At 40.9% G+C, this 13,086-nt stretch overlaps 1 protein-coding gene across 1 annotated transcript; it reads right to left on the reverse strand.

Moving 5' to 3' along the window:
• Window positions 1-3,460: 3,460 nt before the first annotated feature.
• LOC124003341 (protein ILRUN-like) lies at window positions 3,461-12,790 on the reverse strand. The gene is made up of 5 exons (XM_046311507.1): window positions 12,499-12,790; window positions 11,663-11,817; window positions 11,312-11,509; window positions 8,858-9,165; window positions 3,461-5,269 (listed from the first exon to the last, which is right to left on the reverse strand). Exons 1-5 carry the CDS (start codon window positions 12,654-12,656, stop codon window positions 5,234-5,236), a joined length of 855 nt encoding a protein of 284 aa, XP_046167463.1. The 5' UTR covers window positions 12,657-12,790; the 3' UTR covers window positions 3,461-5,233.
• Window positions 12,791-13,086: the final 296 nt, after the last annotated feature.

Raw genomic sequence — 13,086 nt, forward strand, 5'->3', positions numbered from 1 at the left:
CCGCCACAGGAAAATAAGACCCAGAGTTACCTCTGCTGCAGAGGATAAGTTCATTAAGGTTAACTGGGTCTCATGAGCACCGCCACAGGAAAATAAGACCCAGAGTTACCTCTGCTGCAGAGGATAAGTTCATTAAGGTTAACTGGGTCTCATGAGCACCGCCACAGGAAAATAAGACCCAGAGTTACCTCTGCTGCAGAGGATAAGTTCATTAAGTTAACTGGGTCTCATGAGGACCGCCACAGGAAAATAAGACCCAGAGTTACCTCTGCTGCACACAGAACCCAAACTGGCTGCACGCGTGCGCCATCGTGCATAAATGTATTTTGTCCTCCTACACCAAACGCGATCACGACACGCAGGTTAAGATATCAAAGCAAGCTCTGAAACAACTACATTAATTTGGGAACAGGTCGAAAAGTATTACACATTTATGGCAATTTAGCGAGTTAGCTACCACTTGCTAGCTAATTTGTCCTATTTAGTTTAACTTGCTGTTGCTAGCCAATTTGTCCTGGGATATAAACATTGAGTTGTTACTTTACCTGAAATCCACAAGGTTCTCTACTCCGCCAATTAATCCACACATAAAACCCTCAACCGAATTGTTTTTCTAATCATCTTTCCTCATTCCCGGCTTTTTCATCTTTGAACTTATATGGTGATTGGCATTTAAACTTTCATAGTATTACTACCCCGACCGACAACACAGTTCGTCTTTCAATCACCCACATGGGTAAAACCAATGAGGAGATGGCATGTGGGTACCTGCTTCTATAAATCAATGAGGAGATAGGAGAGGCAGGACTTGCAGCGTGATCTAGAAAGGAGTTCTATTTTAGCCCTTGGCAACGGAGATGCTCGTTGATGCGCGCGAGCAGTGTGGGTGCAATAATTGAATTACATAGATTTCTAAATTTATTTTGCAATGCTCGCGCATGCGAGGTGAGCGGTGTGGTCGGCCTATAAGGTGTATGTTCCGGCTTCCGACTTCAACTGTACCTTAATAGAAAATGACTCAAGTAAAAGTCACCCAGTAAATTACACCCAGTCTGAAAGTATTTGGTTATAAATATATCAATATATCAAAAGTAAATGTAATCAAGGTGGCATCATTTTATTTTATTTTTACAGAGAGCCAGGTGCACATCTCTAACATTCATACATTGTTTAGAAACTAAGCATGTGTGTTTAGTGAGTCCACCAGATCAGAGGCAGTAGGCATGACCAGGGATGTTATCTTGATAAGTGTGTGAATTGGACCATTTTCCTGTCCTGATGAGCATTAAAAATGCAACAAGTACTTATGGGTGTCAGGAATAATGTATGGAGTAAAAAGTACATACGTTTCTTTTGGAATGCAGTGTGGTAAACATTGTCCAAAATTTAAATAGTAAATTACAGATACTCCCCAAAAACTACTTAAGTAAGTATTTTTACTTCAGTACTTTACAGCACTGACATACTGAATCCATACACCACAAACGCACCACCTATCTCAATGAGGACATCGATTTCTCCCCTTTCCAGTAGCCCCTCTCCCCTACACACTCAAGTCTGGTCCTTTCAGCCTACAGACTTTAGTCCCTAAAAATCCAATGTATTCTATTCTCCAACATTAAGTGGGGTTGTTTCATAATAAATAAGTTGTTTCTCCTTTTCAGGCACTATACATTTACATCTAACATTAATATGTTCATATTTTCAGTCTGCAACAAAAGTTATGGGTTGTTTAATGAATGTCAATTTTTCTACCATTGTCCAACTGTAATTTATTATTTTATTTTTTACATGTGTATGCACTGTATATAGTTTATTTTACATGTGTATGCACTGTATATAGTTTATTTTACATGTGTATGCACTGTATATAGTTTATTTTATATGTATATGCACTGTATATAGTTTATTTTACATGTGTATGCAATGTATATAGTTTATTTTACATGTGTATGCACTGTATATAGTTTATTTTACATGTGTATGCACTGTATATAGTTTATTTTACATGTGTATGCACTGTATATAGTTTATTTGACATGTGTATGCACTGTATATAGTTTATTTTACATGTGTATGCACTGTATATAGTTTATTTTATATGTATATGCACTGTATATAGTTTATTTTACATGTGTATGCACTGTATATAGTTTATTTGACATGTGTATGCACTGTATATAGTTTATTTTACATGTGTATGCACTGTATATAGTTTATTTTATATGTATATGCACTGTATATAGTTTATTTTACATGTGTATGCACTGTATATAGTTTATTTTATATGTATATGCACTGTATATAGTTTATTTTATATGTGTATGCACTGTATATAGTTTATTTTATATGTATATGCACTGTATATAGTTTATTTTATATGTATATGCACTGTATATAGTTTATTTTACATGTGTATGCACTGTATATAGTTTATTTTATATGTATATGCACTGTATATAGTTTATTTGACATGTGTATACACTGTATATAGTTTATTTGACATGTGTATGCACTGTATATAGTTTATTTGACATGTGTATGCACTGTATATAGTTTATTTGACATGTGTATGCACTGTATATAGTTTATTTTATATGTGTATACACTGTATATAGTTTATTTGACATGTGTATGCACTGTATATAGTTTATTTGACATGTGTATGCACTGTATATAGTTTATTTGACATGTGTATGCACTGTATATAGTTTATTTTCCGCTCTTCGTGACATACAATGTGATTTAAGGTGCAGCTCTCAGAAAAGTCAGTGCGAGTAGTACAAAAGTGCAAGTGAAGGTTCACGAAAGGTAAACGTGTTCATTTGGGGGATGCTGTGGGAGTTTTTCCATTCGAACTTTAGTCATTGTGATAACACCACTTAAGTCAGTGTACAGTAAGATGAAGAAGTGAGATGGCCTACACTGAACCCTGGATAGAAGAGCCCACTGCGAGGAAACATCATACCTGTCCCATAAACCAACGGCCACACCATAAATGTGGGAAGCAACCCCTCTTTCACCACTACTGCTTACTTCTCACCAATAGACTTGCAGTTGTTTGTATTGCCACAGTAATGTTTTTCTCTGGGACCCAATATCTCATTGTTCTGTCATTTGGGAACTGCAGCCTCATCTTAGTGGTTAGAGTGTTGGACTAGTAACCGAAAGGTTGCAAGATCAATATCCCTGAGCTGACAAAGTTTAAAAAATCTGTCGTTCTGCCCCTGAACAAGGCAGTTAACCCACTGTTCCTAGGCCATCATTGAAAATAAGAATTTGTTCTTAACTAGTAAAAAATATATAAAAATCCTGGCAAAAGAGAACATATAACTGTGCTGTTGTCTCCCTGCCAAACGGGGCCGATTCCAAGGAATCATTACCGTCACCTGCTAACCAATGTTTCAAACAGTGTGTTACATAAGTCAAAACTGAGTCAAAAAATAAACCTGGTGCCACATTTTCTGTTTCAGTGTTAATTTAATCGTAAAATGTTCATTTATACATATAGGAAAAAGGCTTTAATTTGACATTTTCTCTTCTCATGAATGTTCTATCATAAGACTATGCAAACGCGCCAATCTCCATGCCATCTTGCTTAAAACTGCACCCTCCCACCAAAATAAAAAAACGGAATAAAGCTAAGAATTAAACACTCTCTGGTTTCAGAGTAAAATGCAGAACAGTGAACACAGAGGACTAACATAATGCCCTTGACAAATACATAAATATGAAAGGCTGGTGTGAAAGCACAACAGCCACAAGAAAACAGGGACTTTTCATCAGAAGAAACCATGAGATAAGACTCTTGTATGAGCATCTACAAGATCTTTAGTCTATGAATAACAATTGTCATCAATTTCCTTGTTTTTCATTTACTTATAACCTTGTGGAAATTGTGAAACATTGAAGGAGAGAAATCTTGATTGCTTGAAGAACGTGAAGGTAAATCAAATAAATTAAAATAACATTCCAAATGGGAAACAAATTGCATAACATGATGTTAACTTGGTTGATACCATGTAATTGTAAACAATAATTAATATGACTACATGTCGTAATAGAGCATTCCACTTTGACGCAGAGGAATGAATGAATTCCAGGGTTGAACCTGTCTTTTTGAGCGTATGCACTCACTCTACTTAATTTGACAATCAAAACGGGACTCAACGTTGTTAAGTGTGGAAGAAAACTAAAACACGGAGAATATATACTATTACAACAGACAATAATATCTAGATCCAGACAGCATACAGAAACTAAATCAAATCACCACTTGTAAACATCTGAAGTGACATCGTGCAAACTGCAGAAACAAAACAAACGGTGCTGATATTGTCAATGGCTTGAGCAGTCACAAACCCAGAATTTAAATACCTCTCCCTATGATGGGAAAGGGAAGTCTGTTTGTCAATGTCTGTCGTGATGTTTCAGAGACCATTTGGTTTGGTTGTTTAGTTAATAGCACCATCTGCTGGCTCTAAAGAACAAGTGTTACCACTGAATGATCCATGTGTCTTAAGTACAGTACAGCAAAGGCTTGTTTACGGGGCAACTCATTCACAGGCCTGTATCCTAATTTCTGAAACACCTGTGGAGAATTATATATTTTTTATTAGTATTATTTTGTTTAATCTATTTAGATACATAACCCTACCTGGCCTATATACATAGGTCACCACAACTTCTTTACCAAAGTTGTATCCACCACTGTGTTCAGTCAAATCCAAAAGGAAACTATACACGTGCACACATGCACAATTCAGAAAACACAGACAAAGATTCAAATCCTACAATAATAGCTCAACAGGCAAAATAGTTTTTGATGGCTTTTTTCTCACACATTTCATTTGCTCAAGCTCACACACATCCATCCTTTTGCTAAGCTCAACCAGCAGTGCCTACCCTACACTAATGAGGTGTGTTGACAGCTACAAATAATAATAAAACATGTATGTAGTAGAATGTAGGATTTATAGCACTCTTTATGTCGCATTCACTCATGCTGATCTTGGGAGAGTGCTGATGATGCTGGTAGGGTGTTCACTGGGATAGGTGCCCCCTTGTTCTCACTGTAGCTTGTGTTTTGGTGGAATGGGGTAGGGCTCAAGGGAGAGAGTTGTCTAGAGTCTGTATGAAATATGTGTCCCTCCCCTCTCCAGTGCCCCTGCCGCAGGCCAGCATCAGCATGCCCAGGTCTGTTCAGCACCACCTGGCCTGGGTCTCCATCTGTCTAACTCTGGCCTAACGGATAGGGTCCATGAACACCCTGAGGGGAGAGACAGAACACAGTCAACACAATGTATTCTACGAGTTATAATCTTTCTGTTATTTTTCTATTTTTCTCTCTGCATTGTTGGGAAGTATATCACTGTTAGTCTATACCTGTTGTTTACGAAGCATGTGGCAAATATATATTTTTTTATTATTATTTTTATTTGCATGATAGTTCAGTGATTATGAAGTACTTTGAAAGGCTGGTCATGACAGACATCAACACCATCATCTCAGACACCATAGATCCACTCCAATTCGCATACTGCTTCAACAGATCCACAGATGACGTTATCTCAACTGTACTTCACATTGCCCTCTCCCACCTGTATAAGAGGGGAAATAACTCAGACTTCAGGTCAGCGTTTAACATCATAGTCCCCTCCAGGCTCATCACCAAGCTAGGGACCCTGGGACTGATGGAGATGAGTCAGCCTACAGGAAGGAGATCAGCGACTTAGCAGTGTGGTGCCAGGACAACAACCTCTCCCTCAACGCCAGTAAGACCAAGGAGCTTTGTGGACTATAGTTAAAAGACGGGAGAGCACGTCCCCATCCATATCCACAGGGCTGTTGTGGAGCTGGTCAGGAGCTTCAAATTCCTTGGTGTCCACATCAATAAAGACCTAACATGGTCCACACACACCTGCACAGTTGTGAAGAGGGCACGGTGGCACCTATTCCCCCTCAGGAGGCAGAAAATATTTGGTATGGGTCCTCGGATCCTCCAAAAGTTTGACAGCTGCACCATCGAGAGCACCTTGACTGGCTGCATCACAGCTTGATATGGTAAATGCACCACCCTTGACCGCAAAGCGCTTGAGGGTGGTGCGGACAGCGCATTACTTCACTGGGGGCCGAGCCCCCTGCCATCCAGGATCTCTATATCAGGCAATGTCAGAGGAAGGCCCGAAAAAATGCCAAAAGACTCCACCCACCCAAGCAAGGCTGTTCACTCTGCTACCGTCCGGCAAGCAATATCGGAGACATGGCCAACAGGCTCCGAGCCATAAGACAGCTAAATAGTCCATTAAGGGTGCCCAAAATATCTTCACTGACCCTACGCAAACTCACTAGACTATATACATTCACAAAGTATTCAGAGTCCTTCACTTTCCCCCCATTTTGTTACTTTACAGCCTTATTCTAAAATGGATTCTAAAAAATGTCCTCAATCTACACACAATAATGACGAAGCGAAAACAAGTTAAGATATTTTTGCAACTTTATAAAAAATACTTATTTACATAAGTATTCAGACCCTTTGCTATGAGACTTGAAATTGAGCTCAGGTACATCCTGTTTCAATTGATCATCCGTTTTCTCCCCAATTTCGTGATATCCAACTTGTAGTTACAGTCTTGTCCCATCGCTGCAACACCTGTACGGACTCGGCAGAGGCGAAGGTCGAGAGCCATGCTACCCCCGAAACACGACCCTGCCAAGCCACACTTCTTCTGGACACACTGCCCGCTTAACCCTGAAGCCAGCCGCACCAATTTGTCGGAGGAAACACTGTACAGCTGGCGACCGAGGTCAGCGTGCATGCACCCGGCCCGCCACAAGGAGTCGCTAGAGCGAGATGGGACAAGGACAATCCAGCTGGCCAAACCCTCCCCTAACCCGGACGATGCTGGGCCATTCGGAACAGGGCAGGCCCCTACATACAGAACAGCTGTATTTTTCAGAAAGATAAGCTCAGCCGTATGTAAGGAAGTACCTCAGTCTATTACTGGCTCAATAAAATCTGTGAATGAGCAACAGAAGCATGTGTTTCTGAACAGACTAGTTTACCCAGCCAAGAGTGGCAGTAAATTAACAATGCTGGAATAAAATGGATTGCTCTGACAGAAGTAGGAGGTGATTTAGAGCAGGCACACACAGCTCTGATGGCTATTGCACCAGTATATGGTTGTGAACTGACAAAGGGTTATTATGGCATAAACAGGTAAATTAATAAAAGGGGAATAAACTGGGCAGATGGTGGATGTTATTGCTCAGTGAAAACCACCAACTGACACGTAGGACCAGTTTCCCAGAAACAGATTAGGACTACAAGGTTCTTTCAATGGCGAATATCAGTTGAGAATGCTTTTTAGTCCAGGATTATGCTTAATATGGGTCTGGGAAACCCGTAGAGTTGACCTTTAGAGCAGGGGTGTCAAACGTACGGCCCTGTTGGCCGGGTTAAGCAAATGAACCCATTCAATCCGGTGGTTTGAGCAAACAAAATAGCACATTTTGTTTTGGGGGGGGTTGGGGGGCACACAATCTCAATCAACACTGAAATTACTAAAACTAGGCCTCTCGAGTGGCACAGCGGTCTATGGCACTGAGGCACTTGAGGTTTCACTACAGACCCAGGTTCGAACCCAGGCTGTGTCAGCAGCCCGTGACCGGGTGGCGTAAAATTGGCCCAGCGTCTTCTGGGTTCGGGGAGGGTTTGGTCGGCCGGGATTTCCTTGTCCCACCGTGCTCTAGCCTGCAAACTGACTTCAGTCACCAGCTGGACGGTATTTCCTCCGACAAATTGGTGAGTCTGGCTTCCGGGTTAAGCAAGTAGTGTCAAGAAGCAGTGTGGCTTGGCAGGGTCCTGTTTCGGAGGACTCTTGACCTTTGCCTCTCCCGAGTCCGTAGGGGAGATGCAGTGATGGGACAAGACTAACTACCAGTTGGGAAGAAAAATGGGTAAAAGTACAAAAAAATATATAGATGTAACTGAGTAGAAATGATAACGGCGCTACATTTACAGTCTCTTCACTCTGTCCAGCTCGTTAACAGTCAGGGAGCACAACATATTCCAAAAGCATTGGAGAGTCATTTTTATGGTGGGGGAAATATAACCAATTTTAAGAGCAGCCCTCCAGACCTCACAGGGATATTCCCCAATGCTGGAAGGGTGGGGCCTGAGTGAAAAAGTTTGGGATCGCCTGCCTTAGAGGAACTGCACAGATGCATAGAATACCAAAGAGCTCATGTGTGTTTTCAACATCTGTTCAACTGCATAATGTGGTACGATGGAGCACGGTGGTTGACATGTTACATTTTCCTCTACTACTATTGTTTTGCATAGAAGAATGGTGCAATTTTTAGAAGGTCTGTCTGTTGTGTCTGGTCACTAAGGTGACAGATAGGCTTACTTTTGAGCCAGGTGAGGGTGCAGTAAACACTGGAAAAATGTATAACGTGTCGAAATCACAACAATGCTTTTCATAGATTACTGATTAACAATACTGATGGAAAACAATTTATCTGTGCCACAATTCAGAGCAGAGATCTAATTGTGATTTTTCCACACATACTGTAAAGCTACAGTAGTGGCATCATCTGGAAAACCTGAGGGCTATTGCACCAGTATATGGTTGTGAACTGAACACTGTAATCTTTTGTGACAACAACATTTTTTTATTTTGAATCGGACGTTTCAAAACCAGCCATGAATAGAGCACTTTTTACACACATCCAAATGTGGCACAGAAATTGAACTTGTGCTCTGTCAATGTTAAGCAAAAAACAGTGAGGAGTGGACATCAGCTTGTTTCGAGGCAAGCTAACCTTGGTTCATTCATTCATTCATACATACCTGACTGTAAGTCACTACTGACAGATTGTTTTGTAGCCCATTCGATGCTCTATTTACAGCATTGTGAGACAGTCCGTTTTCATCTTGCTGGATGGCGTCCTGCCTGCCCTCCCAGGCTCCTCCAGGCTCTTTGAAGTTGTTGTCGTCTCCGGCGTCGTGTTTGCTCTTCTGTGGCGAGGCAAAAGGGTTGAAGTCTCCCTCTACGTTGCGGTGCGGCTGGGTGTTGAACTCCGTCTCGAAGCAGGAAAGCTGCTGTGTCACGCCCAAAAGGCCACCCACCTCTACGCTGAGGATCACCCAGATGACGTCTGTGTGGACAGAGAGAGTGACACACACCAGGCATTAAGGGTGACTTGTTCTGTCCAGGAGACAGCACTGGTGGTAGTGATAGGAGTTAAACATCCAAAATGCTCAGTAGTCAATTAGAAAAAAGTTTACTTTACATTTTGGTCAAGTTGACCAATTTCAAGACATTGATTGACTACTCAATGTTTTGAAAAAGTACTTCACACTAAAAACGTTTCATGGGTCCGAAATGGATCCGTGGCTTTCCCACCCGACCCAATATATATATATAGATATTATTATTTTTCCTCACTGAGACACGTTCCGAATAGACCAGAGGACAGTCAGACCCGTTCCGAAAAGGACAGTGGAAAACAGACCCGAGCTGGTTCAGATCCGAGAGTAGAAAGAGAGAGAAAGAAACCTCCAACTGGGCACTGCCAGCGCCATCAATAAACAAGCCATATTGGCCAAATGATCCACAGGCACATCCTTAAAAAAATGTTTTGTTGTGTTTTGATGTGCAGCATATTCAAAACATTAGAATCTATTCATTGCTTTACTAGTTTTTACTTTCATATTTTTTTTTTGTGTCTATGTCACAGTTCAGCTGTTGGAGATTTGAGCAATAAATGCATCAGGGCATTGCATGCATATAGACCTAAATTATATTGTATGATATTAATTACATTTTTATATTAAAAAGGAGACATTTAAGAATTATATTGTTAGATTAAAGGAGTAAGTCTGGTTGGCCTAAAACCTTCTTCCTCACCTCAAATTCAACTGTCAAAGTCAGTTGGAGTGGCGGAGCGCACTGCCTTCATATGCCTGCAGTAAGCCTAATAATAGCCATACGCCACCAAACCTTCACAAAAGTTGCTTAACTTTATTAGGGTAATATCAAAAGTAAGTAAAGTCATTGTTTATAGGGGAAATACGAACAGGTTATTATATAGACGGATGAAATTAATGACCAACAAAAGTCGATTGCCTACCGTAGGACAATCCAGCGAATGACATCAACACGCTGATGCTATTTATTTTACAACAGGCCTACTTTAACCCTTGAACTAAATAGGGAGGACAAAATTGAAGACGGTTAGAATTTATTTTAGCCAACAAAAATGTATCAACAAAATGAAACAAACCACTTTTTGCATAGGTTATTTAAAGAACTGATTAAATAGGCCTACAATAACAATAATGACAAAACAATTGATAAATACAAAATGCATCAAACCTAAATAGCGAGATGCACACAGTCCATTTGACCACGCCAGCTTTCTTATCTTTGTCCACTACGATATTAAAACTTGCCCCCGGGGAAATTCCCTTTGTCGGCTTCTTTTCACTCTACTCTTTCCTTTTACGTCAATGAAGAAGGACTTAATCTTAGCAATCAACTGTAGCCTAGGCTGTTATTTATTTATTTATTTATTTATATTCTCTCTCTCTCTCTCTCTCTCTCTCACTCTCTCACTCTCAGCATGTGAGGGAAGCAGCCGGAACCAGTTTCAGCTGGACAAAAGCTGTACGTATTATTGAGTTGCAATTAGCTGACACAGATAACAAGCTCGCAGTTCTCATCACACAAAATTAGGACAGGTCCAATTGGGTCCAGTCAGTAAATGCATTTTAATTGCACATACCCGAGACGTGGCAATTAGATCAGACCTGACCAATATCTGAGACAAAAGTCTGAATTTAGGACCCAGACCCGCTACGGTCCCGTGTCGGATCTCAGAATTTCAGGTCTGTTGAACCCGTGAAGACCTCTAGTCAGCACACAAACATGCAGGTTGACATTTAATGTCATGAGTCTTGCCCTTGAGGCAGAACTGAGCGGTTTCTGCTAGATGGGCCAGCAGCAAAGTCAAAATTGGCTATATTGTAAAAATTCATGAAAACAAACATTAGCTTTTTGGTCTTAATTAAAAGGTTAGGCATTATGGTTAGCAGTGTGGTTAAGGTTAGGGATAAAATCAGATTGTATGACCTTGTGGCAGTGCCAGCTACTGACCACTCAGCACAGCTGCCTCCAGAACAAGATCCATGTCGATAAACACTAACCTGCCACAAACATGCAAAGGTTAACATGTGTGGATAATTACACACTTATAAAACATGTTGTCCACAAAACAGTGTGTCTGCAACATTTGGACCTACCTCCATAAAACAGCCCTGTGGGTGTGCACATCCTCCATTGGCCCTGGAACATGCCGGGCGCTGCGGGGCTACGCATTTGCACACTGACGTCTGAGATCTCCTGGGGTTCCAGACAGCGCACCATCACTATGTTGACGTGGCCAAACTGGTCGCCTCCAATGTACTTCAGACATACCCCCGGTGGCCAGGAATCTGCACCTGTGAAAGAGACAGACAAAGAGAGTACACACGTTTACAGGCCAGTGGTTTCTGGGTCTTACATTGCAGTGAAGCTTTTTCTTCTTGTGTGACATTACATTGATGAATCATAGGTATGGAGATATGATGTAGATGTCTGAAAGGTAACCCCACCTGTGTTCTGTATCCTCCAGGTCTTTGTGAATGGTGTGTCGGGGGGAACAGACTCTCCCTCACCAATCGTCACATCCTCCACAAAGGACATGGATGGTGTGTTGATGCTGGGACTCTCAACATCATAATAGGCACCGATGGCTGCCTGTAGATTCCTATTTTAATGGCAAAAGGCATTTAGAAGAGTGGGTGAGTCAATGCCATGTTTAATTAGCAAGTATTCAAACCTGATCCAGTTCCTGAAACTACTTCACAACAAGAACATTTAAAAGAAGGGAAAAAATGTAAAAGTATATCTTGCTGATAATGATTTTCCCTTGCAAGAATGAGTCGAGGTCATTTATCAGGATTGTTTTATTATGTTCACTGATAAAGTCTTGATCACTAGCCTAGATTAGCTCACTACCGATTAAATTACGTCATCATATCACAAACACTTGTGAGGTGATATAAAATGTACGCCTAGAGCCTCTTGGCGCAAGCTTTAACATTAGCGGTATATCTAGACCACAACTAGTTCAAACGCTTACAACTAATGTTAGCTAGCTAACGTTACACAATTAACAAATCTGGTCAGGTTAGTTATGGTGAATATTTATGTTGCAATACGTCCTTTTGTTTTTAGCAAAAGGTAGCTAGACTTAATTTGTAACAGATGACCAGTGACTAACTATCTGGCGTTAGCTACAGTTTCACATAGCTATGTCCTAGCAGCAATGACAGTCCGTGCAAAATATCGACACAATAAGCTATACATGCAAGAGAAAAAGAGAGCCTCGGGGACTACTCAAAATGTACCTAGCTATACAAGCTAGGCCCCACATCCCCGAACTCACCAGTTGCTCATGTCAAGGAAGAAAGCGCATCCCGCCGGGTTGACCTGGAACCCCAGCAGTCTTTGGAACTCTGAGATGAGGACGTCCTTGTCAGTGGTGCCCATGCAGTTGAATTTCTGAACGAACTCCGGGTCCAGGTCTATGTCCATGCCCTCCATTGGCAGGTCTCCCGTGGCAGCGACGAGGGGTTCTCTCCTAATTTAGTCCGAGGCCTTGTCCAGTCATAACAACCAGTTCAACAACAACAAGCGTAATACGCATGGCTGCGGGAGGGACAACGTTGGACGTCGGTGCAATCGAACGTCACCTTTCGTCACGGTGTATGGACTAGAATTAGAAATTAAAATAATTAATTTAATAGGATCTCTGTGTGGACTTTTGTTTACGTCATCTGTTGCTATTCGAATTATTATTTTCATTGGCTTTTCTTTCGTTAATGATAAAACAGATTAGGTCATTCAATTAATGGTATTCATCCATCTTTTTGTAGTTACTATACTAAACAAAATATAAACGCAACATGCAACAATTTCAAAGATTTGACTGAGTTACAGTTCATAGAATGAAATCAGTCAATTTAAATAAATT

The sequence above is a fragment of the Oncorhynchus gorbuscha genome, linkage group LG18, assembly GCF_021184085.1.
Source record: "Oncorhynchus gorbuscha isolate QuinsamMale2020 ecotype Even-year linkage group LG18, OgorEven_v1.0, whole genome shotgun sequence".
NCBI lineage: Eukaryota > Metazoa > Chordata > Actinopteri > Salmoniformes > Salmonidae > Oncorhynchus > Oncorhynchus gorbuscha.